The sequence below is a fragment of the Rhinopithecus roxellana genome, chromosome 6 (assembly GCF_007565055.1).
Source record: "Rhinopithecus roxellana isolate Shanxi Qingling chromosome 6, ASM756505v1, whole genome shotgun sequence".
NCBI lineage: Eukaryota > Metazoa > Chordata > Mammalia > Primates > Cercopithecidae > Rhinopithecus > Rhinopithecus roxellana.
This window is the reverse complement of record NC_044554.1, coordinates 64,838,952-64,864,547: the sequence shown is the minus strand read 5'-3', so window position 1 is coordinate 64,864,547 and position 25,596 is coordinate 64,838,952. Positions and strand designations below refer to the sequence as shown.

Below are 25,596 nucleotides of genomic sequence, written 5' to 3'. Positions count from 1 at the left end.
GTGGCTGAGAAGCTGAGTGACCTTAGGCAAATTACTGTGCCCCTCTGAGCCTGTTTTCTCCCCTGGAAACGAGGATGATTGTAGTCCCCACTTTCCAGGGCTGTATTAAATGGCACCACGCATGTTAACACAGTGTCCAGCATATAGTCATCCCTCCAAGTGCCATCTTTGTGTTATCCTGTATACACTGTATTACCCACAAATACAAAAGAAGGTTGGTCTCCCCTGCCAGCTGCCTGGTTCCTCAAGGGAGCACGTTTCCTCTCAATATCTTTGTATCCTCAACCTTGCTGTATACTTCCTGATGCAGACTGGATGATGAATATATGTTTTATGCATTCATTCAACATTTAACAAGTATTTATGGGTGACAGCGCTTTAGGGGATAAAAACGTATCAGGGAAAACAAACACTCTGCATATATTTATTTGTTTTAGAGTCAGGGTCTGGCTCTATTGCCCAGGCTGCAGAGGCATAATCACAGCTCACTGCAGTCTTGAACCCCTGAGCTCAAGGGATTCCCCTGCCTCAGCCTTCTGAGTGGCTGGCATCACCATATCTGCTTATTTTTTAAATTTATTTTTTGTAGAGACCGAGTCTCACTGTGTTGCCCAGGCTGGTCTCGAACTCCTGGGCTCAAGCCATCCTCCTGCTTTGGCTTCTTAAATTGCTGGGGTTACAGGCAGGAGCCACACACCACACAGCCCAGGCACTATGCATACAAAGAGAGAGTATGTTTGTGATGTGTTATGGAGAACAATGAAGCAGGATGGGCAGGGATGGGGTCAGAGAGTGACAGTGTGTCGGGGGTGGCAAGGGGGTTCAGGGAAGTTCTAACATGATGCTCTTGAGCACAGACCCAAAGAAAGTGAGGGAGTGAGCCACGGGGCCTGGGGTGAAGAGGAGGGCACTGGCACTGGAAGACAGCAAGGAGGCTAGAATGACCAGGACAGTATGGGTAGGGGACAAGCAAGAGAAAGCCTGAGACAGTGGAGGCCTGATCATGAAGGACCTGTGGGCCCCAGCAAAGACTGACTTCCTCTTTGACCCTAGGGAAACCAGTGGAGTGTTTTAAGCAGAGGAACTACCTGCTCTCACTTACATTTTAGAATAATCACCTTGGCTGCTGTGTATTGAGAAAATTCTGGAAGGAGGTAACAGTGGGGACTAGGAAAATTGGAGCCCTTTGCAGTAACCCAGATGGAAGATGGTGATGGTTTGAGCAGCATTATTGCAGAAGAGACTGGAGGAAGTGGTTAAACTGAAGGCAGTGCTAATGGGATTTGCCAATGGATTAAATATGAAGTATGTGCCAAGCATGATGGCTCATGCCTGTAATCCCAGCACTTTGGGAGGCCAAGGTGGGAGGATAACTTGAGGTCAGGAGTTCAAGACTAGCCTGGGCAACAAAGTGAGATTCCGTCTCTACAAAAATAAAAAATAAAAAATTAGCTAGAAGTGGCAGTGCGTGTCTGTAGTCCCAGCTACTCAGGAGGCGGAGGTAGGAGGATTGCTTAATCCTAGGAGGTTGAGGCTGCAGTGAGCTATGATTTTGCCACTACCCTCCAGCCTGGGAGACAGAGCAAGACCCTGTCTCATAAATAAATAAATACATAGTGAGAGAAAGTGTAGTCAAGAATGACTCCAAGGGTTTTTGTTTTGTTTTGTTTATCTGAGCAACCAGAGGAATGAATTTGTTAGTTTTTAAGATAGGGTAAATGTAAGGAGGACCAGGTCTGGGAGGGTGGCAGGGAGTGTGATGTTAATTATATGTGTCAACTTGACTGGACCACAGAGTGTGCAGGTATTTGTTTAAATACATTTTTGAGTGTGTCTGGGAGGGTGTTTCTGGATGAGATTTACATTTGAATCAGCTGATTGAATGAAGCAGGCAGCCCTCCCCAGTGTGGGTGGCCCTCATCCAATCCATTGAAGGCTTGAATAGAACAAAAAAGGCTGAGTAAGAGAAAATCTCCTCTCTCTGCCTGTCTTCGAGCCGGGACATCAGTCTTCTCCTGCCTTTGGACTCTGGACTTACACCATCAGCTCTCCTGGTTCTCAGGCCTTTGGACTCGAACTGGCACTACACCATTGGCTCTCCTGGGTCTCCAGCTTGGCAACTGCAGGTCTTGGGACTTGTCAGCCTCCACAATGATGTGAGCCAATTCTTTATAATAGTCTGTCTCTCTTTTTCTGTCTCTCCACAAACACACACATTTTTCTTTTTAGAAAAATATGTATGATTGGTTCTGTTTCTCTGGAGAACCCAGACTACTACAGGGAGTCAGAAATTCAGCACTGATTATGATCAGTGTGAGATGTGGAGTAGGCAGGGAGATGAGAGCTCGAGGGAGTGGAGAGCAGGTAATTGAACTGGATTTGAATCCTCCAAATACGTCCCTTGACCTACTTGAAGTCAGTTTTCTCCTCTGAACAGTCCCTGGAACGGAATCCTTTCCTGCATCTCCTCTCTCCAGGTAGTCCTGGGTTCCAGCTTTGTGTCCTCCTTGGCAAGCTCTCCTGTCCTGAAACCGCAGAGGGGCCATATGACCTCCACAGTCTGAACTGCTATTCCCTGTCCCTCTGTGGTCCTTTGCCAGGAGAAGGCCCCACCATGAGGTCAGGGGAGACCCTGAGCAGTGGGGTCTCCCCACACCAGGTCAAGCAAGGAAAGAGCTCAGCTGGAAGGGGCTGGAATTTATTCTTGCCTCTCTCCAGCCACTCCTGCAGCTCCTGGCTTCCTGGCAAGCCTCTCCACCAGCACCCTCACAGGGCTTGGACACTTCACAGCTGCTGGGAGAAAGAATGGAATGGACCCAAGGACATCCAGGCAGGCCCAGGCCCTACCCGCTGGCAACTTGGGCAAGTCACTCTCTCCTAGCCTCGTCATCCCATCCATCATAAAGGAACAGGCATTACTGCTATAGGTTGCTGAGGATAAGATGCACCTTTACAGCATGGTAATGAATGGCGGCAGAAAACAGGTCTTTTAGGTTCCTCTCTCCACCTAGCCAGCCTCTTTCCTTTCTGGGAGATGAAATTAGTTTACCCCCAAACCCTGCCTGTCCTTCGGAAGCCAAATTTTACTACGGATGCAGGTAACCAGGGAATGGTTGCCAAAGGCCAGGCTTTGAAAAGAAGGGCTGCTTGTTGCCTAGGAAACTGCCCCACTCCGGGTTCCCTGGGGTCCCACCGGTCCGATGGGTCTCGGCGCCATCTGCCGGATACAGTGCCACACTGCTTCTGAAGCTCCCAGACCCGGAGTCCCACAGCCTGGAACAGGGAACACTCCTCTTCCCCTGCCCATTCTCCCCCACAGCATCACATAAAAGCTCTTTGCTCCTTTTGCCCCCAGACTTTCCCAGAGATTAGAGGCATGGGAAGGAGTTGGAAGCACTGTGGAGTGTGGGAGCGATGTCCTTCTCTACACATAGAGAGGACAGGGAAGCCGGACTCCTGGTAGCCTGAGGTCCAAGAACGTCTCTGCCCTAGTTGCTTTCCTGAGGCTTGCAATCCTCTTGGAAACTGTTTCCCACTACCTGCCTTTCCACAGGGAGGGAGCCATGGAAATGAAGAGGTTAAAGTTGAGGTAGGAGAGTGACATGTGGGTCACCGCAAGGTCCTGGTGCAACATCCCCTCCTGGGGAACCGCTCAGCTCCCACTGCTCCTAGACCCGAGTCCCCTTTTCTTCTCTGGGAGAACCTTCCTACCCATCTGACAGTTGCCAGGTGAACCCCTTGGAGCCTCAGATTGTCCTGCCCACTGGCAGAAGAGGGAGAAGCAGAAAGGTGCCTGCTATGAGACCAGGACTCCTGAGTTCAATACCCGCCCAAGGCAGCCCCTGGGCTTGGCCACCCTGAGATCAGCCTGCCCTGAAAAGTGAAGGGGGAAGTGAAATATCTGAAGTTGGGATGCCTAGGGGTGGGGGTGTACCTCTTTCCCTTTTAGGATCACAAGTAGAGAAACTGAGGCACAGGGTGAGCGAAAGGCTGCTCTTTACCTGTTCCAGGCTAATACCACATCTTGCTATCCAGATGTCCCCTCTCCAACTCTAGCTGGGCTGGGGTGGGGGTGGGGGGCGAAGTTGACTTGGGAGCCGACACCCTGGCTCTCAGCCCAGAAGCTGATGTTGTCAATGGGCTTAAGAGCAGGTGGAGCAGGAGGCTGGGGACCAGGTCTCCTGGGTCCCTGATCCCACCTGTTTTCCCTCCTGAGCTAAGCCAGAAGGGTAAGCAAGGAGGAGGCTGGCAATGGTGATGCCTGAACCCTGCAGGTGAGAAGCCCTGCTCTGAGGACAATAGATGTGAGAGGTGGGGCTGGGTACTCTGGCCTAGAAGAGGCTGCATGTGGCTGGAGGCTGCCACCTGGCCGCTGCCTTCTGCCCAGGTTCCCTGCCTCCAAACTCTCCTCAGCAGGAGGCAGGAAGGCTTCAGGGGTAAGGTGAGGTGGGCAGGGTTGGCCCTGTAACCTCCTGGTTAGCTGAGTCTGAGTGTCAGGCTATAGTGGGGTCAGAGAGGCTGAGGGTGGAATTTGACCCTTACAAGCCAGAAGGGATCCTGAAAGAATAAAAAGCTCTAATGAAGGGGAGAGGGAGGAGCTACCTCTGCCAACCCGCCACGCCCCAATGGTTGGGTCCTCTCTTCCTCTCCAGCCCTGACTCTGGATGTGAGGAGAGGGGTGGAGGGAAAGACTGAGGGGAGCTGAGTGGTTCCCCTCCGGCTGACTGCCCACTTCCTGACTGGCACTGGAGCCACAGAAGCTAAAAGGAGCCTCAGAGAGCTAGTCCAGTCCCCCTTGAATGATTGGGCCATGCCATCTGAGGGCCCTGTTCTCAGTCCTTGGAGCCTGGGAGACGGCTAGGGCCACCCACTCCTCCTCCTCTTGGTCCCCCAGGGTACACCAGAGATGGCCCCACTGCTACCCGCCCCCCCCCCCCCCCATGAGGGTAACTTGACTCTCCTGCTCCACACACCTGCACTGAAGCCCGGGCCTCCCAGTCCCCTGGCTCTACCTGTTGCTCTTGTTCCTGCCCTGGCTAGGGGCGAGGCTGGCTGCCTAGGCTAAGTCCCTGCAGCTCCACCTGGCCTGCAGCTTTGATGCGCTGGCTGGGAGAATGCACTGAGCCATTTCTTTTGCGGTGGCCTGGTGCGGGCTGCCTGAATGCTGATGTTGCTGCAGGGATCCTGGGGCACTGGCTGGCTGCACGCTGGCAGTGCACCCTCTCCCTGGGTGGGTACACCTTTGTGCAGATGCCGCTGCCCAAGAGCTGGGACCTGGGGCACCACAGCAGCATGGTTCAGCGCCTGTGGGGCCACATCTTCGACAACCTGGTGGTGAGTAGCCTGGACCACATGGTGCTGGGTGTGTGTCAAGGAGGGATGAGGGGGCACGTGCGCTGCACAGACCTGGTTGGACTTCAGGGGGGCAGGTAGTACTGCTGACCAAGGCATCTCTGATCTGCATTTCTCCCAAATGTAGCTCTGAGCTGCCTCTGAATATCCACCTGCTGTGGCCTTCCTACCCAGAGTCTCTCTCCCTTTGTCCCACTTGAGCCTCCTGCACTGTGGCTGAATTTGCAACCCAGAGTAAGTGTGTTGCCTGGGTCCAGACTTACATGCATTTATCACCCAGGCAAAGGGAGAGCCCATAGGACACAATACGACTCATTAACTCACGCCTGTAATCCCAGCACTTTGGGAAGCCGAGGCAGGCGGATCACCGGAGATCAGTTCAAGACCAGCCTGGCCGACATGGTGAAACCCTATCTCCACTAAAAATACAAAAATTAGCTGGGCGTGGTGGTGGGCACCTAGATTATGCCACTGCACTCCAGCCTGGGTGACAGAGCGAGATTTTTGTCTCAAAAAAAAAAAAAAAAAAGACTCATTTACTGAGCACATGTAACCTTCCTCATTTGTTCTCACATAATCCTTGCAATGAAGCCTGGGGGTGGGTGCTGTGTCATCTGCTTTTCTTAGGACGCGTGCTGTAACAAGTCTCAGACCATATAACTAGATGCATGGAATTCCTCTAAAACAGTAATCCTCTAACTTTAGAATGTATCAGAATTGAGGAGCTGAGTAGCAACCCAGAGGCCCAGACCCCATCCTACTACGGCAAGCCTAGGACTTGTTTGTTATTAGCTCTCCAGGTGATTCTGACATGCACCAAACTTCCAGGGCCACCATGCTCAAACCTCCTCTCCAAGGGCCATACTAATGCTACCATACCTTAAGGGGGAGATCACTGACTTACAAGGTAGTTCATCCTATTCGTCAGCTCTATTAACCAACTAGGTTTAGTTCAAAATGGAACCTCTCCCTTTGAACCACTCACGCTCTTGATTCAGAGTGACTTGGCATTTATCTGAAAACGCTTAGATCTTTCCGATCTCAATGGCTGGTCAAGCTGCTTCCTGCATGATTTTTGTAAACCAATGCACAAGATGAACCACGAAACTTGGCCCTGTTTTGGTCCATCCCCTCTCATCTTCAACCATCCCCTGGGACCTGGGCATCGTCCTCCTTCCCTGCTGGGTCACCTCTGACTCAGGTGCTCATCAAAGCCAGACTCCAGGGCACAAGGCCTCCCAGGACTGTCAATGACCCATTCACTTTGCAAGAACTCCTAGAGCAGATGCTGAACCAGCTCTGAGCCCACCTGATAGTCCTGCTGTCTAGCTCTTTCTTGTCCCTAGAAGCACAAAGCTAAAAAATGATGCAGTGAAACGCTGGCCCCTGAGCAAATAGTTCTCTGGCAGAAGGGGTCTGGGAGAGGGCAGGTATTGGTACAGCATGGCAGCAGGGAGCTAAGGGCCCCTCCCTTAGCCATAGGAGTGTATCCAGATCTTCTCCTTGGTCTGCTCATTCCCGCCTACCCAAGGATCCCCTGGCCATCTTCCCTGCCTCTGCCCACTGGAGTGATGGCTGTATGGAGTGGTGTCTGTACCTTTGATAGACAGCTTTGTGCCTACTGCCCAAAAACAGAGGCACAGGAAGGCAATACGAATGTTCCAAAACCCCTCAACTCTAGCGGTATTCAGCAGCCCATGTGACAGTACTGTCTGCACCAGTGGGAAGTGAGGCTGGGAGGCAGGTCCTGAGGCACATATGAACAGTGGGAGCTAACCCACTCTGCTTTGTACCTATAGGTATGTTTCGGCAGATGAGACCACAGGCCCTGGCCATGCTGTACTGCCACCTGTGCCCTGGCTGCACCATGTGGCATGATGAGGCTGCGGTGGGCGTTTTTCAGCAGCCAGGTGTGAGGCCCCGATGCTAGAATTCTACAGCCGTGATGACCCCTCCACAATGCTGCCTGGCTGTAGGAGTTGCTGAGCAGCTTGCAGCAGGTAAACCTGCCAGTGTGGCACAAGCCTGGGAGACCTCCTGACATGGGGCCCACCTGCACCAACACACCCCCACCCCACCCCCAGTACCACAACGCCCTCATACCTTCCTGGGGAAGCAGGGCCTGGTGCCACACCCCCCAGCCCAACTCTGATGGGGCTCCAGTCACCCAACGGACAGGGGATACAGACAAGATGGTGGAGGCGTTGAGACCTGCTTGATTTATTCCGAGTATTTAACACACAATGACGCAACTGTGATCCCAAAGTGTGCAAAGTTAAAGCCTTCAACTGCAGCTGAGGAGAGGGGAGGAATGGTTCACCGGGGGACAGTGGTGAGTCAGGAATGACAGGCAGGCGGCCATGACCAGGGCAGCCTCTTCCCCAGGGCCAGGGACAGGGGAGTGGCCTGAGGAGCAGGACCCAAGGGTAGCCCAGGCCCGGGGAAGGGGGCAGAGACCTCCCCTTAGCCTAGGTCAGGAGCTCAGAAGTGCCACATGGCTGAGGGGGCAGCGGCCCGGGAAGGGCCAGAGGCAGGGCCAGGAGAGCACCATTTCCTGGGGGGCTGGGGGCAGGGAGGTGCCCTATAGGAGAGGCCAGGAGGGGCCACCTGCCCCTGGGGTGGGGGCCGGGCTGGAGCAGGCTGCAGCAAGAAAGACCTGAGGCAGGTGCAGGGCCTGAGAGCCCGGCTGGCTGGGCTCAGGGGGGCTCCCAGGGCAGCCTGGCCCAGGGAGCAATCGTGACTGCAGGGGATGCCGAGTGAGGGGCAGCAGCCCCCTCAGGACCTCCCCTCCTCTCTCCCTGGAAAGGAGCTGGGGAACCCGTAGTGCAAATCTGTGGATCACTCAGTTATGGAGGGAGGTTGTGCCCGAAAGTGGACATTGGGGTGCGCCCCCTCCACCACCTCGGCCTCCACCGCTGTCCTCAGTACAGCCGCTTCTCGTAACTGTGGGGACAAGGCAAGAGGGGGAACAAGAGTGGGTGTGTGGACCCTGCTCCCTCCCAAAACCATTTCCCCAGGGCCCCCAGATGCGGGAGAGAGCAGAGAGCGGAGGAGCCCTGGGATCTCAGCTGTAGCGGGCAGGAGGAGGGCCTGGAGCAGGCCTTGGGCTTCTGTCCTCCCCCAGGCCAGCGTTCCCTGAAGAACCATGCTGGGTCCAGAGATGGCCATGCTCCTTTGGGCCATCGCCACATCTGAGTGGACTGTCCTCAGTGCCCAGGGTGGAGGGACAGCTCAGGCAGGCACGGCCCATCCTCATGGAGCAAGCTCCAACCTGGGGCCGAACCTCTGCTGCCTGTATCTACACCTAGCCCCAGCCCGGCAGGCACAGTGGCCTAGGCTGCTTGTGGTCACTGGGTCCAGTCTAAGATGGGGCAGCCTTAGGCCTGAGGTCACAGGCGTCTCTCTGCAGCCAGAAAGGGATCTGTGTTTCAGTTGGATGAGGGGACATTGCTGGTTTCCTCCACGATGGTGTTGGAGTTAGGGGGCCGGGGGGCCCAAACCCAGGGTCCACATCTCATGGCTATACCCCAGCACCCTTCCACCCCCACCCAATACCCACCCCCACCTCCAGCCCAGGTCCCACCCAGACTGCCCCTGCTCTACTCTACGCTTGGCCCGGGCAGCGCGTTTACTTACACGGCAGAAAGGTATAGCTACGGAAGGGTGGGGCGGAAAGAGACACAGGTTAGACGCCCGCTGATGCCTGGGGACAGGGCTCCTGACCAGGGTGGGGCGCATGCCTGCAACTACTGCTGCCAACGGAACTGCTGCCAACGAGCACTGCCCCCACCCACAGTTGCCCCAGCGCTGACCCTGGCATCTGTCTCTCTGCCCTTGTCCCCGCCAGAGGGGTCACACCCGCATCTTCTGCCTGGCTGCCTGGTGCCACCACCAGCCCCTGCCACCAGCCACCAAGCTTCCTGAGCAAGCAAGGGCTGGGAGTCCAGGTATAGTGAGTGGCCACACCTCTTGTGCCCTGCTTGGAAGAGGCCCGAGGGAAGGGGAGGGCCTGCTTGCATGGGAGCTAAAGGATGAGGAACAGGGTGTCTGGGCCCTGGAGGAGAGGGTGAGGGGCCATCCTGCAGCAGCATCTGTCCCTGCTGCAGGTGGTCCATGGGGTCCCTCGACCTCAGCTTGGCCTCAGAACCCTGGCCCCACCTGCCCAACCCACTGCCTGCAGGTGTCAACGAGGAGGCCATCACACTTACGAGTGCAGGCCATGGACGCCACCCTCGATCTGCGCCGACATGGTCCGCTTCTCAAACTTGAGCTCTCCTGAGTACATCATGGACCTAGGAAGCAGGTAGGTGGAGCGGGTCAGGGCCACCACGGGTGGAGAAGAGCGAGAGAAAGGAAGCAGGAGCCACCCCCAGTCTCAGCACTCACCGAAGGACAGACAGGCTGCGGGCCCCGATATCCTGGCAGCCGTGTTGGATGCCCGCTATGAGGTAGGGCACAAATTTCTGAATGGACCCTTTGTCCTGGATGGAGCCCGAGACACCCTGTGCGATCTTCACCTTATCCCCCTCGCTGTGTGGAGGGTGGAAGACTGAGCCCAGCAGCTTGAAGCTCAAAGGACCCCACCCCACCTCTTAAGGGCACAAAGGGGATACCGCCCAGGAAGGTCCCCCAAGCCACCCCTCGCTGGGCTCTGAGTCAGGTGGCCCAGGGACAGATCCTATGTCTGCTACTTATGCCCTGTGCCTCAGTTTCCAGAACCACCATATGAGGACTGGCTGCCATCTGGGGAAGTCGGTGGCATGAGCAGGCCCTGAAGGGTTGTGGGCTGATCTGCCCAGGTGGGGCCCAGGGTCAGGGAACCTGAAGTATCGTTTCTGGCTGCTGCTGCTCTTCTCCATGGCATCCAGTGAGCCCATGCCCCGGTACTTCTTGAGCCGCACCCCGTCTGAGAAGAAGTATTCGCCAGGGGCCTCCGTGGTGGCAGCCAGCAGGGAGCCCATCATCACTACAGTGGGCAAGGGATTAGTGCCTCCAGCCCACGAGTGCCCCACCTGGCTTTCAGCCCTCGCCTGCCCAATCCCCAACACATTTTCCCCTCACCTGTGGAGGCGCCAAGGGCCAGGGCCTTGACCACGTGCCCCACGGTCTGGATGCCGCCATCAGCTATGATGGGCACACCAAAGCGTCGGGCATACTCAGCCACCTTGTACACAGCAGTGCCCTGGGGCCGACCACAGGCCATCACTGGGGGAGGGTGGGGTGCACAAGGCAGAGAAGAGTCAACAGCAACTCTGGGGCCACGCACGGGGCCAGGATAGCTCTTCCTCCTGTGCACTACCTCTAGTCGGGAAAAGGGACATGGCTGGATGGTGTTTCTGAGGCATAACACAGGTGCTGGCAAATACCACCAGGATGAGTGTCACTCCAGGGATCTTGGCCATCCCACCCCTAAGAGCATGACAGGGGATTCCGATGGGGCATCAGAAGTGGCCTTCAGAGCCCAATGCCCCCAGACGGGTGGCCACAGCCTCACCTGCTCTCAAGGCACAAGTTCCCCCTCAAGGCTTTCATTTGCAAAAACTGTTACCAGGGTTAGGTACTACGGTCCCCTTTGGGATCCTGGTTTGCATTTCTTCAAGTCTAAGTGTCCAAGGTCCTTCAGTGTTAGGTTTTAGATGGGGACTGTAAGGACCAGCACCTATCTCAGGGACAGACGCAAAGCTGGATAAACCAGAGATGGTGCCTCTCATTTGTTTAGTCCCTACTCTACCTCAAGGCTTTGAACAGTACCTGAGACAAGTAGGTGCCTAATGAATATTTGTTAAGTGGGTGAGAGAGGGCCCTCATTTCACCAGCTAAGGTAGCCAGCTAAGGCGAAGGGCACAAACCTAAATAGCAGAGGCTCTGAACACCAAAAGGGAGAGCTGTATGGGCCAGGAAAGGCCAAATGCATCACTCCCCGTGTTTTGGAGAAATGGCCCTCACAGGAGGGGCTGGGTACATCTCCTCAGGCCAAGCTAGGACCCCAGTCTTCCAGGCAGCCACCCCACAAGTCAGACACCAGCCTCCAGGGAATACCTCCTCAATAACCACATGGGGGACACATGTCAGGGTCCCCCTTTCCCACTTCATGTTCAGAAACCCACCCTGCAGAAGGGCTTTGTAATTGGGTGGAACTCCCCACTCCCCAACCACATACATGGTGAAGTGGGTGCATAATATATCCTTATATATTCAAGGACACGTCGTCACTGTGTCTTAAATATCTGCCTTGTCACAAATCAAATCCAAACCCTGAGGTTCCAACAAGCCCCTTGGACAGTCACACCAGCCCCAGGCCCCAAGCCCCAGGCGGAGCCCCCTTGACCGCACTCTGAGAAGCAGGCTGGAGCTCTTGCGTCCTGCTTACATCTGCCTTCCCCTAAGTCAGTGGGCCCGACGGGGTGCGGCCCATGCCTGGGTCACCGCGGAGCCCACCATGGCAGAACGGGGCCTGGCAGAGAGAGTACTTGATATGCATCTGGGGAGCAAAGGCGAGGACCCCGGGCCAGCGGGCACTCGCTCACCTCCTGACACCCACCTTCCTGGGTGATGCAGATGGAGCCGCAGCCCATGCCCACGCGCAACCCGTCCACACCAGCATCAATCAGGTTCTTGGCCTGGGCTGCTGTCACCACTAGGGGTGGGGGTGGGGATGGGGCAGAGGAACAATGTGAGGATGGGATGCCCTTGCCTGCCCAACGGCTTCTTGGGACCCCAGTCTAGCACCCCCAACCTCCCTATGGTGACCAAAGCCCATCATGCTTCCTGCCACCCATGCCAGGAGCCATACCATCACCTAGGGATGCTGAAGGACAGAAAAAGGTTTCTCAGTGGAGCGGCAGGAACAGGGGGGTGAGAGGCAACCCCGCACTCACCGTTCCCCCCAATCACCTGGAGGTGGGGGTACTTCTGTTTGATGTAATGCACCATGGCAATCTGATACACTGAATTCCCTTGGGACGAGTCCTGTGAGAAAGGAAGGAAGAGCTTGTGCTTAGACAGCTGAGGACGCTCAAGGCAGGAGGGAGAGCCTGAGCGGATGAACCCCTCAAATCCTGTGAAAACTGTTACGAGAATGCTCTTTCCTTCTGTTTTTTTGTTTTTGTTTTTGTTTTTTTCTGGAAATTCACTTGACAACTCTCAGTCAATTCTCAAAGGGGACTGCTTTCCTGAAAGGTTAACCACCACTAATGCAGTCTTGGAGTAGATAAGGCCTTTCCTATCCATTGTACAGACTGATCCTTAAAGCAAGGAGACACTGCCTGGAGCTGTATCCTGTTCCCACCAACTCACTAACCAAATTAAATGACTTAACTTATTTAAGCCTGTTTCTTCATCTGAAAATGGAATGGCAGTTGTCCCTCAAGGGGCTGATATACATAAAGGTCTTGACGCAGTGGCTGGCAAACAGGCAGTTCTCAGTGAACATGAGCTAAATTACTAGGGTCAACTTATCATCCAAGAAGGCCCTCAGAGGGCCTTTGTTTGCAGTCTGTTGTGAGCTGTGAGAGGGTGCCAGTGACCCTCCTAATTTCTCTTCCTCCTAGTCACAGAATACAGATAAATCTAGATGCATGGTCCAGATCACTCAAAAGGAATCAATAAGCCTTTATCCTTATTCTACCTCCCTTTATTGGGGGTGGGGGGGGTCTTGATTTGCAATTGTTGCTTGCAGCAATTTGTCTATTTTATTTTTTTTAAAGATTCGGTGGGTATATGTGTTTGTTGCTTAAATGGGCATACTGCATACTGGTGAGAATTGGGTTTCAAGTGTACCTAATACCCACATATCGAAAACTGTGTCTGACAGGCAATTTTTTGTTCCCCTCCCACTCTCTCCCATGTTAGAGTCCCCAGCATCTATTATTTCCATCTTTATGAACACGTGTACCCACTGTTTAGTCCCTACTTATAAGTGAGGGCCTGTAGTATTTGGTTTTCTGCTTTGGAGTTAGTTCACTAAGGATAATGGTTTCTAGCTCTGTCCATGCTGCTGCAAAAGACAGGATTTCATTCTTTCTTACGGCTGTGCCATTGGAAAATTTTAACTTGTTTGTTTTCTTTCTTTGTATCTCAGATGATACAAACCATTGTTTGCTTTTTGAGATAGGGTCTTGTTCTGTCCCCAGGGCTGGAGTGCAGTGTCACGATCCTAGCACACTATGACCTTGGACCCCTGAGCTCAGGAGATCCTGCTGCCACCCTCCTAATTCTAACACCAGGGAGCACTCGGAAGCAGAGAGGAAGAGTAGCAAGGGAGGGGCACAGGTTTAATCAGAGGTGAACCTGGGTCCTCATAGACCTCCACTCTGCTGAACCACCCAAACACCTCCCCCACAACCTAGGCAGGGGCCTCACCAAGACTATGACGTCGACGCCCGCCTGGGTGAGCAGGTCCAGGCGGTATTTGTCATCCTCACGGGTGCCCACAGCTGCCCCGCAGAGCAGCTGCTTGTGGGAATCCTTGGAGGCCAGAGGGTAGTCTCGGTTCTTCTTCAGGTCAGTGCGGGCGATGATGGCCACCAGCTCATCACGATCATTGACGATAGGCAGCTTCCCTGACAAGGAATGCAGGGGTGAAATGAAGCAGGTTTGGTGGGGAGAAGTTTGAGAGATGTTCAGGAGGGTGAAGATGAAAGTGGGCAACGCCAGAGATTCCACTGAAGTACCCCAGCCAGCCACTAGGTGACAGCACCCCCCAGGAAGTGTTCCTAGGGACCTAGACCGCTTCCCAAGGAACAGGGAGCAAAGAAACCTCTCAGCCCAGGAGGTTCCTGGGGTCTGTGGATGGGCATCCCCATGGACTGGGATGGGCAGCCCCTGAGCACTGGCAGCCTTTCACCTGCTGGGTCACAGTGGCCGAAATCTCCTAGCCAGGAGTGATGCTGTCCTGTAGGGAGAAGTATGTGCCCTGTCCAATACAAACACCAAAGAACCCTCTACTATGGACCAGGGAAGCATTTCCCAGTATAGCCAACAGGGACCTGGTGAATATTTAATTTTTCCTTTTTTTTTTTCTAAGGAGCCAAGGTTGGTCGGGCGTGGTGGCTCACAGCTTCCTCACTTTGGGAGGCTGAAGTAGGTGGATCACTTGAGGCCAGGAGTTCAAGAACAGCCTGGCCAATATGGTGAAACTCCATTTCTACTAAAAATACAAAAAAATTAGCTGGGTATGTTGGTGTGCTCCTGTTGTCCCAACTACTCAGGAGGCTGAGGCAGGAGAATTGCTTGAATCCAGGAGGCGGAGATTACAGTGAGCCGAGATCACACCACTACACTCCAGCCTGGATGAGAGAGCAAGACTCCATCTCAAAAATAAATAAATAAATAGCTAGCCAAAGTTGTAGCCAGGCACAGTGGCTCATGCCTGTAATCCCAGCACTTTGGGAGGCCAAGGAGAGCAGATCGCTTGAGGCCGGGAGTTCAAGACCAGCCTGGCCAACATGGTGAAACCCCATCTCTACTAAAAATACAAGCAAACAAATAAATAAACAAATAAGCTGGTGTAGTAGCACACATCTGTAATCCTAGCTACTCAGAAGGCTGAGGCATGAGAATCGCTTGAACCCAGGAGGCAAGGGTTGCAATGAGCTGAGATTGTGCCACTGCACTCCAGCCTGAGTGACAAAGTGAGACTCTGTCTCAAAAAAAAGCTAAAGTTGTTTCTAGCTAGCAAATATAGAAACAGCTCCAGTGTCAAATAAATTTAACTGCAGGACTTCTGAGATCCTTTCATAAGTGAATGTGCAATTCTTTACGTAAGATAGGGGATAGAGAAAGGAGTTATTGCTCAAGCTTTTAAGACCACAGAGGCTTTTCTTGGGATGAGCATCTCATAGGACTAGTTTTGGGAAACATACTGTGAAGATGCTGCATTAGGGACAAGCTTCCCTAAGCTAAGAGAAGGATGGCAGGAATTGTGCTCTGGCCTGCCTGAGGTTATTCAAACCTTCCCCAGGGCCCAGTCTCGTTGCTGGGATAACCTGCGAGGCTGTGAAAGAATAATGGGACTGTGGACAGGGAGTCAGGCTGGGGGTTGAGTTTTCAACTAGCTCCCTGGTACCTTTCTTGCTACGCTGCAGGATCTCATTTGCCTCTTTCAACGTCACACCTGCTGGAGCCACCACCAGCTCAATCCTTGGTGTCATCACCTGTGGGGCCAGGAACATTTGCCTGCAGGTTGGCAGGTGAGAGAGAAGGAGCCAGGCCTCCCTCTGGTCCCTGGTCACAGGCACCAGTCTGAGGCCCCAGCGTGAGTGAGGGTCCTCTCTGCACCCAGCCCTGCTTCCCCTGCCCTGCAGGTACCTCACTGAGGAGGGTGGCATGGTCCTTCTCAGCAAGAAAGTCGATGTCTCGGGAAGTGACGATGCCCACCAGCTTGCTGCCCATGGTGCCTGTCTCAGTGATGGGGATGCCAGAGAAGCCATGCCGCATCTTGGCCTCCAGCACATCGCCCACAGTATGCGAGGGGCTCAGCACCACAGGGTCCGTGATGAAGCCCTGTTCAAACTTCTGCAGGCAGAGATAGGGGGAGGAAAAGGCTGGAAGAAAGCCAGGGATGATGTCTAAGCTGGCCACAGGGAACAGAGGATGCGGCTGTGCCGCAGAGAAGCCAGGACCCTCAGTGGGACGAGGAGCTAGTGGGAAAATGAGCTAGTTGGCCACCCTCAGTGGGACGAGGAGCTAGTTGGCCCCACAGCTCCACTGAGAGGAAGGACACCCAGGGAGTGCAGCAGTACAGGGCTGGCAGGGGAGGCTGGGAGGGCCTCTGAGGTGGGGACTGCCAGGTGGCATCTTGCTGGGGACAGGCCTGGTACTTGCCTTGACCTTCCGCACCTCGTTGGCCTGGAACTCTGGGGTGCAGTTGTGGTGAATGAAACCAATACCTCCCATCAGCTGACATGGAAGGGAAGTGTGGTCAGAGTGAGGGCCCATCCCTCCCCAGCCCTGCCCCTCAGCACAGCCCACCATGCTCAGTTCCCGTGCCCGGGAGTCCCCATGCAGGTGCGTAACTCACAGCCATCGCAATGGCCATGTCAGCTTCTGTCACAGTGTCCATGGGGGAGGAGATCAGCGGCGTCTTCAGCGTGATCTTCCGGGTCAGGGCTGAGGTCAGGTCCTGAGGATGGAGGCACAGCCCATGTGAAGTTTATCACCCACTGGACAAACACTCACTGAGCTCCTACATGCACCAGCACCAGGACAGTCCCTGGGGACATGGCAGTGAACAAGGTAGATGAGTTCCCTGCTCATCTAACAGAGCTTATGTTCTACTTGGAAAGAAAGATGACAGACACAGGACACATGCTCAAGATGACTTCCGTCACGATGAAGGCTGCAGAGAAAAACAAGAAGGCAAGCGACCACCGGCAACAAGGTGACTGGGGAAAGCCTCTTTCCTGGGAAGTGACGGGTGGGAGCCGATCAAGTAGAAGTCAGAAGGGCTGTCACTCGGCTAAGAGGGCTGGGTGCAAACCCGCCTCAGAGTCCAATTCTTTTGGAGGCACATTTAAGAAAGAAAAAGAAGGCCAGGGGAGTGGAGGGAAGGGAGAGGTGGGAAGAAGGCAGGGGCAGCATGTATGGCCATGAAGACCATGGAGAGAAGCTCAGATTCGATTTGGACAGAAGCCCCTGGTCTCGACAGAGAAATGATCTGATTTATGTTTCAAAAAGGTCACTCAGGCTCTGAGGTGGAGAATGGATTCTGGGTGACAAGGGCTGAGGTCAGAGGAGGCATGGAAAAGAGTCTTTTAGGCATCCAGGAAAGCAAGCAACTAACAGTCTAGAGTTCAGGAGAGCGGTCAGGATTGCAAGTGTCTATTTAAAAGCCACCTGCCCATGGAGGAAAGGCCAGAGCACATACGCCTGAGGGTCAGGCCAACAGTAGTAGATCCCAGCCCCCAAGACATTTGAGAAGACTTTGCTAGGTAATTTTTTTTTTTTTTTTTTTGAGACGGAGTCTCGCTCTGTCGCCCAGGCTGGAGTGCAGTAGCATGATCTCGGCTCACTGCAAGCTCTGTCTCCCAGGTTTACGCCATTCTCCTGCCTCAGCCTCCCGAGTAGCTGGGACTACAGGCGCCTGCCACCTTGTCTGGCTAGTTTTTGTTTTTTGTATTTTTTAGTAGAGACGGGGTTTCACCGTGTTAGCCAGGATAGTCTCGATCTCCTGACCTCGTGATCCGCCCGTCTCGGCCTCCCAAAGTGCTAGGATTACAGGCTTGAGCCACCGCGCCCGGCCCCACTATGTAACCCTGGTTCAGACCTCTGGCCCCATAATCTAGAAAACACCATCTTCTCCTCTTTCATCATGCCACAGAAGGGCCACAGCCTTCCTGACAGAAGCCACAGGACAGGGAGACCCTTGCCAGCCAGACAGGTGTCCTTTATTTAATTTATTTATTTTCTGAGATGGAGTCTCACTCTGTCACCCAGGCTGGAGTACAATGGTGCAATCTCGACTCACTGCAACCTCCACCTCCCAGGTTCAAGTGATTTTCCTGCCTCAGCCTCCCAAGTAGCTGAGATTACAGATGCCTGCCACAATGCCCAGTTAATTTTTGCATTTTTAGTAGGGATGGGGTTTCATCATGTTGGCCAGGCTGGTCTCAAACTCCTGATCTCAGGATATCCTCCTGCCTCAGCCTCTCAAAGTGCTGGGATTATAAGTGTGAGCCACCATGCCCGGCTGGTAGGGGTCTTTTCAATCCCTCTCTTCCGAGCAGCCAGCCCAGGGTCTGACACAAAGCCACAGTGCTCAGTAAACTCTGTTAAACTGAACAGCTGCACCAAGAAGGCTTCCTGGTTGTTGTCATAAGGGAAACAACCAGAATCATTTGAATTTCCCCCTGAAGATCTGTCTGGTTCAGCTCTGGCTACACACAGACTGGACATGAACTTCCCTCACATGTAATTGATCTAGGCACACTCAGGCCCTCTGGCCTTTCATGAGAATCAGACCAGAATAAATAGCAATAATAAGAGCAACAGAAAAGAAATGGGGTTTTTAATGTATATGAATTCATCATAGAGTCATGGTACTTTTTCTTGAAATGACTTACACCATCATCACTACCCACCTTGGCTTCTCTGAGTTTATCATATGTTAATTGTTCATTGATGAGCCCCTCTGGGAAAGCAAGACACTGTGTTTCCTTGTATTTATCCAAAATGCAACTCTTTCAAACCCTCTTGCCAGTTCTTGTACTTTGTGGATCAGTGAACAAGTCTGTCTATCGTTTTCAAATCTGTATAATTTGATTGGCTTCTATCATGTCCTTGTTCAGCATTCCAGACACAATCCAATCCTTATGGTCTCTAAAATAAGGAAGGCACTCCCAAACCCACCCCACCCCTTCCCGCTCCCAAGCCAGCCCCTTCCCAGGCCTCTTCTGAACCTGCCCCATAGGCTCTGTCACTGACAGAGAGCTACCCAGCCCCGGGCCGGGCCTCACTCAGGACACTCCTGTGTCCCCATAGCTGCCTCTGCCCCATCAGGTATAACCCTTTGATCTCTGCCAGTTTCTCTGGCAACGATAAAGGCTATATCCACCCATTCCAGCTGGGTGGAATAACCCCTGTAATCGCAGCATTTTGGGAAGCTAAGGCAGGCGGATCACTTGAGCTCAGGAGTTTGAGACCAGCCTGGCCAACATGGCAAAACCCCATCTCCACTAAAAATACAAAAATTATCAGGGGGTTTTGGCACGTGCCTGTAATCCCAGCTACTCAGGAGGCTGAGGCAGGAGAATCACTTAAATCTGGGAGGTGGAGGCTGTAGTGAGATGAGATCATACCACTGCACTCCAGCCTGGGTGACAGAGCAAGACTCTGTCTCAAAAAAAAAAAAAAGGCGGGGGGAGGGCTATATCCTATCTACCTATTCCCAAGAAAAGTCTCTCCATGCCCTGCTCCTGAACAAGAAGTCAGCCTCTTCCACCACACACACGGCCCCCTCCCCTTGTCAAAGGAAGAGGTACTCACCACCTCATCAGCTATGAAGTCAATGAATCCTGGGAGAATCAGGAAGTCGCTGTGAAGACAGAGAAGTGAGTATTTACTAGTGGGGAGGGCAGCCCCAAAGGGGCAGAGACTGCCATGCCAGAGGAGGCAGCAGGGGTGCATAGAAAAGCCTAGGGGAGCAGAGGCTAGAGCCCCCTCATCCTACCGCCCCATCAGGGCAGTTCCCACCTCATGCCCCCCACTAGAGTCTGGCAGACTCCAGCCCCAAGAGCTAGAGCCAAAGATAGTGGAAGGTCTGCTGGGGCGCCATCAAGGCAATAGGTCCAAAATATCCATTGCCTTCAGGTCTCAGAGTTTGTCAAGCAACACAGAAGTTCCCATATCGCTACACACAGCAGACAGAGCCTGACTTTGAAAACTTCTCAATCTTGATGGGGAGAGAAAATAAGTAAACACAGGGAACAAACCTGAGAACAATTTTGTGGTGCAACACAGCATGAACATGACCCAGCACAGGACATGCTGCACACCCCGGTGCCTGGGCTGCTGAGTCACACAGGGCTCGGAACAGCATGGAGAGACCCCAGGGGGCTGAGTGCAGGGCATGTTCTGACAGAGCAGAACAGAAATGGCTGGGATGGGAAAGGGGAGGAAAGAGGCCTTAGAGGTGGGACCAGAACACTGGGGCCCCAGCCAACGCAAGGCACTAGGGTGGGCCACAGTCACAGCAAACCCCAGAAGGTGAGTGTAGGCCTGCATGGGTATATCTAGATGCAGGGCCACAGCTCAGGGGCCCCAACCTGCTAAAATCACAGCAGGTCTTGAGAGACACGCCCAAAAGCAAATATCCCACACTTCAGGAACACTCTGAACTGAGCTAAGCAAAGCAGCAGGCATCCCTAGGGCAGGAAGGAAAAGCCACAGGGTGGAGGGGGAGTGGGTCATTAATCTGCCCTAAGGCCTAGAGAAACTCCTAGGCGTTCCCCTAGGGAGTTCTCCTAGAAGACTTCAGTGACAACTGTATCAAAGGTAGGCTCTCAATCTCATCACCAAAGACAACCAAAGAAACAAAGAATTTTGGCTGCTCCCAGCCTTTGGCAGCCCTTCTTCTGTATAGCAAGGAGGCCACAGAAGAAATGCTGGAGTCTGGGCCTCGTAGTATTTTCTAGGTATTCTATACACCCGTCGCCTATGGGCAGGCAGGAGGAGACACTCCTCAGGAGTGCCTGGGTATCCTGGTGTTTAGGGAAACTGCTGGCCAAGCAGGAGTGCTTACAAGCCAGGGCAGGGCTGGCAGGAGACAAGGCAGGGATGCTCTTGACTGGCCAGCATCCCCACTCTGCCCCTTCTGATGCCTCTTCCTGGCAGGGGCACAGTCCTGCAGCCAGGACGCAGAGGTAGTGCCAGGCCTGCAGCAGGCAGGACAACTGGCCTAGGGCCCACGGCAAAGGCAAAGGAAGCCAGAGGCAGACGGGTAGGTCTGTGTCCTCCTCCAAAACCCCCTGTAGGGTGGGCTTAGGGGTGGCAGTCACAGAATAATTCGCACCTTGGGGGGGCACCAGTACCAACCTGTGGCAAGGAAGGGACACAATTGGAAAAAGCGCTGGACTGGACAGTTGGAAAATAAGCCACCCCAATCACCTGGCTGTGCCTCTCCTGGGGCCACGCGGAAGCAGCTGCTTAAGCTTGGTTCCAGGGACCCTCTGCCCTCGTGGTGAGGCTGGGAGGGGGAGTCCTGGACCAGCGGCTGGGAAAAGTCTCCCCATAACGTCCACATATCCAGTTCCCACACGCCCCACGGCCCCTCCATGCCCCTGAGAGGAGGAAGGGGGCAGGTCGAGCCCAGATTTGGCCAGAAACGGGTCAGGGCTCTGAGGGCCGCGGTGTCGCCGTGCCACGTCCGTCTGCTCCGGCGCGGGCCTCCTTCCTTCCCGTGCCCAGCCCCCAGCGCCCACAACAGGCACTCGCAACGGGCCGGGACCGCCGGGGGAGCCGCGCACGTGCAGGGCCGGCCCGGGGGTCGCGGCGCGTGGGTGCGCGCACCTAGGGGTACGAGCCCCCGCGCTTACTTGTAGGTGAGGCCGTCGGCGCTGGCGAAGAGCTGCTGCGCGGTGAGCCCGTCCTCGGGCACGTAGCCGGTGCCGCCGCTGATCAGGTAGTCCGCCATGCTGCCGCGAGACCCCGCGACCCGACATAAACACCCGCGCGGCCACCCGCCGCTGCCGCCGCCGCCGCTGCCGCTGCTGCTACTGCTGACGCCGCACCGCGGCCACGCTGCTGCTGCGGGCCGGGCGGGCCGGGGGCGGGGGCTGCGGCAGCGCCGGGGCGGGCCAGGGCGCCGCCCTCTCCTCCCGCCCCTCCCGCCCTTCTCGCCCCTCCCGCGGAGACCGCCGCCTCCGCCCGCGCCGCACAAAGGGCCCTGCCGCCGCCGCGCGCACGCCCCCAGCCGCCTGCAGTGGCCCCACGACCCCGCCAGCCCGGACCGGCGAGGAGGTATGGGGCCCGCGGGGGAGAGGACCAGGTCAGGCTGGGACACGCCCCCTCTGCCTCTACACGTCCATCCTCCCAGGACCCCCAGCAGAGGCCCCACCCCCCTCCACCCCTGAGTGCTTCCTCAGCCTGGGCCACCCACCTTGCCCTTGTCCTCAGGGTACCTCTAACACGGTTCTGCCGTCCCCCAATCCCCCATACTCTTCCCCGGACCCTGATCAAGGCCCGGAGCCCTGAGAAACTGGTCTGGGCTCCCAGCTCCCAGCACTAAGGACTCTGAGGTTGGACCGCTATGCCCCATCCCGACATCCTTCCTAGGGAGCGGGCATTCTTCACAATGACACTCCTTGACCTTTGGGTGGCCTTGGGACCCTCTGCAGTTTACAAAGCATTTTTCATAAATGATCACATTAACTCCACAATCTATTAATTGCCAAGTATTGGGTACCCACCCATTCCCTTGACAGAGGCAAAATCTATAGTTCGGAAAGGGAGGGAGAGGTACTGCTTCTGATTCATGACCCAGTGCTTCGGCTCATCGCCCTATCTCCAGCTGATAAAATGGTGTTGGTACCAGGGCTTTTAACCTCAGAGAGCAGTTTGTTATTTGGGAGGGTCCTGCGGTGGGAAGATGGGGGAGGATCATAAGCCTGGCTTACACATACAAATAAGGGTAGGGGCTAGGGAACTTCTGAAAAATCCCCAAAGCAGAAGTTGGTGGCCCTGGGTGCCCAGCAAGATCCAGATTTCTACATGCGGGCAGTGACTGGGTAGCAGATTGATTCACGTGGGGAAAGGTGGGGTGGCAGGAGGCAGATCCTTCCTTCTTATGGGACCAGAACTGCCAGTGCTCTTCCCTGACCAAGAGTAGGTCCCCCACCCACACTCCACAGCCTCCTCCCTGTATCCTCCTGTGGCTCCCACAGCTCACTTGGGGAGAAGAGAATAAGGTGGCGTGGGACACAATCCCCTCCCTGGCATGGTGGCTGGCTGTGGCCCTGGGAGGCTAGGTTTGTTTACCTCTCAGCAGTGTGATGGAAACTAAGCCCAGGGGAGGCTTGGCCTCCAAGCCACAAGGTTCCCTGGGATGTCCAACCTCCCCCATTGATGCCCCCGGGACCCTGCCAGGAAAACACAGACTGTTCCATCTGTGTGCAGAGCGGAGGCTGGGGCCAGCTTGCCAGCGATGCCTGGGAAGCACCTCTGAACCTTCAGCATTTACAGTCTCACGCGGGGAGCCCAGGCCACATGGGGGACCAGGGAAGAGTCCTGAGGAGAGCAGTGAGAACAGCCAGAGAAAGTGCCTGACCATTCAGAGCTGCTCTGGGGTACCTTTCTGGCCATAGAAGAACAGAGCTATCATGCCAACTGCAGCACAGAGCAGAGACCGGCCCAGTGGTCTCTCTGGGTCACTGGGTCACTAAGGGACCTGCTCTGGGTCACTGTCCCCTACAGTACGAGTCAGGAATGGCTAGAGTACTATTCAGGATTCAACCAGAGCTGGGGCCCAGGAGAGCAGCTGGATTTGACCATCTCAGGTGACCTGATTGTGACATCTGCCCCAGCCTTCTTAGAACTCTGGGACCCAAGGGAGGAGGCTGCCTGGCTGAGGCATGGGGAGGGTCACCTTCCCAGTGATTACAGACTTCATGGCCCCACTCCCCTCTCCTGCTCCCCTACGCGCCTCCCGCTTTGACCTGTGTTGGGCTCCTCATCACTCTAAGCTGCTGGGGCTCAGCCCTGGGTTAGGCTGTGCTTTTCCAGAGACTCCGCTAATCCATCCTCAACCCCCGCTCTCCTCCACCCTCTTCCTGATCTTCCCCAGCTGCTTCCTCCATGGGGAGGAGACACCGAGGCAACCAGTGGGCCTCCAAAGCCGAGGAAGGGCTGTTGTCCCCTGAGACCCCCACCTAGCAGCTGTGGGGATAGGAAGGCAGGTCCGAGTCCCTTCCTCAGGGTAGAGGGCAACAGTGCCCAACTGGGTACTAAGGTCCAGGCAGGGAGCCCCGAGGGCTCTCTCAGGCCTGGGGCTGTTTGAAGGAACAAGATTTCAAAATACTCTTGAGGGGAAGGTGGGGGAAGGGGAGAAAAGGTAATAACATTAGCACTGTTGAGCTGGGACGGGGGCATAGCCTGTCCAAGTTCAAGCCAGAGAGCAATAACACTGGATTCAAACCCAGGACTGCTCACGGAATCCTGTCCTGTTCCCACAGCTCCAGGTTGGCAAAGGCAGGTGGAGGTCTGGCCAGCAGGTTTTGAATCTCACTACACCACCTGGCTGGGGTTCAGGTTTACACAGCCTCTCTGAGCCCAAGTGCGGGCTGCGGGTCGGGTTGGGGGTGGGAGTAGGGATGACCCCTTGATGCAAAAGTGCAATCTGGAGAAAGGATGCACTCACATGGCTCCAGCCTGAGCTCTGAAACAATATGTTTGCAACCCCTGCTCTAACCAAGCACTGCCTCTGTCAAGCCCCAACTGGTTCTTTCAGCCCCTGTGGCCCCTCCCCATCACCCTGTGCCCTGAACTCCAGGAGCTGGATTTCTAAGATAGGAGAAAGGCTGGGGGTTGCCTAAGCCTGAGTCAATTCTAGAGAGGCAGTCTGCCGGCACAGGAGGGGCCTAACTCAGCAGCCCCACTGCCCAGGAGCCCCTTAAGCCGTTAAAAGTTCTTACATAAGTGACCAGCCCCTGGGCAGAGATGCCAGGCTAATTCCCCCAGACCACCCCCACCCAAACCCAGCTGCCAGGTCACCTCCCCAAGCTGCTGAACACCAGCAGATGGGCAGAGAAAGAAGTCCAAATCCTCTGGACCGGAAGGACAGTGGGATTGCATTTCAAGCTGCGATACAATCCAGAGATTAGCTGCTGTCTCCTTTTCAGCCAGTCCCCCTGGGGCCCAGCTCACTACCCTACTCTTCCTCCAGTGTCCCTCATTCCCCTACAGACCCCAGCATGGGGGCCTGAGTCTTTGGAGAGACCTTGAGGTGAGCTGCACTGGCAGCCTCATCAGATCTCAGTGTATGGTGAGGAGGGGAGAGTGTCCTCACCTAGCCCTGCGAAGGCGATCCATCTGGACACCAACACCTGCCAGTAAGACCACTGAAGATAGTTCTAGGAGGAAACAGCTAAGGAGGGGTAAGCCAAGTCGGACAGGACTCCAACCAGCACTGTTTGAACCCCAAGAGTTGGAGCCACCTGAAAGGGGTGTCTTCGGGTGTGTAGCGAGGTCCAATCTAAGGCTAAGATTTTAGGGAAGGTTTTTACGACCTGTTCCCTCTCCTCTGCTCCCCTGTGCAACGAAGCACCTAATCCTTCGCACAGTGCCCGTCTGCATCCCCCAACCAAAGCCGGGAGCGTGGCGTTTCGGGAAGTTAGAGGCTGAGGCGGTAAGAGGGGAAGGGTTTGTGGGGCTTGCCCCTCCCCTCCCCCGCAGCGTCGCCGGATTCCCGGAGCCGCCGCGCCCTCCTCGGCCGCCCGCCCCGGATGCGCCCCGTGCGCTCTGCCCTGGGCGTCACCTCTCAGGCTCGTAGCCGGCCTGCAGCAGTCGGGCGCTGTACCGCTGCGCCGCCGTCTCGTGTCCCGGGTGTTGCCGGGCTCCGGGCTCCGGAACAGCGGCGGCTCCGCCTCCCTGCAGCGGTGGCGGAGTGAGTGGCCCCTCCATGCGGAGGCCGCAGCTCAGGGCGGGCGGGAGCCTCTCCGCCTGGAGGCTCCCGGGGCCCCGGCTGGGCAGTGAGCGCAGCCCGGTCGGGTAGCGAGGAGGGGCGGGCCCGCCGGGGCGGGGCCTCGTGCCGGG

General features: G+C 55.3%; 1 protein-coding gene and 1 long non-coding RNA gene across 7 annotated transcripts; one reads left to right on the top strand and one right to left on the bottom strand.

Moving 5' to 3' along the window:
- Positions 1-2,030: 2,030 nt before the first annotated feature.
- On the top strand, positions 2,031-7,617 carry LOC115898306. Its single transcript, XR_004058026.1, has 2 exons — positions 2,031-2,156; positions 7,152-7,617. It is a non-coding gene; the product is annotated as an uncharacterized LOC115898306 (long non-coding RNA).
- IMPDH1 (inosine monophosphate dehydrogenase 1) lies at positions 7,548-25,561 on the bottom strand. Of its 6 annotated transcripts, XM_030932870.1 has the most exons (17): positions 25,319-25,561; positions 24,999-25,042; positions 24,851-24,914; positions 21,384-21,482; positions 19,336-19,384; positions 16,373-16,474; positions 16,177-16,251; positions 15,661-15,867; positions 15,419-15,506; positions 13,714-13,913; positions 12,231-12,321; positions 11,894-11,989; positions 10,414-10,557; positions 10,174-10,318; positions 9,739-9,882; positions 9,561-9,644; positions 7,548-8,295 (listed from the first exon to the last, which is right to left on the bottom strand). In XM_030932870.1, exons 1-17 carry the CDS (start codon positions 25,462-25,464, stop codon positions 8,274-8,276), a joined length of 1,800 nt encoding a protein of 599 aa, XP_030788730.1. In that variant the 5' UTR covers positions 25,465-25,561; the 3' UTR covers positions 7,548-8,273. The 6 variants fall into 6 exon arrangements, with proteins under 6 accessions (XP_030788730.1, XP_030788729.1, XP_010377035.2 ...); XM_030932869.1 differs by lacking the exon at positions 24,999-25,042 and having other exon boundaries at positions 24,851-24,928; XM_010378733.2 differs by lacking the exons at positions 24,851-24,914; positions 24,999-25,042 and having other exon boundaries at positions 7,568-8,295.
- Positions 25,562-25,596: the final 35 nt, after the last annotated feature.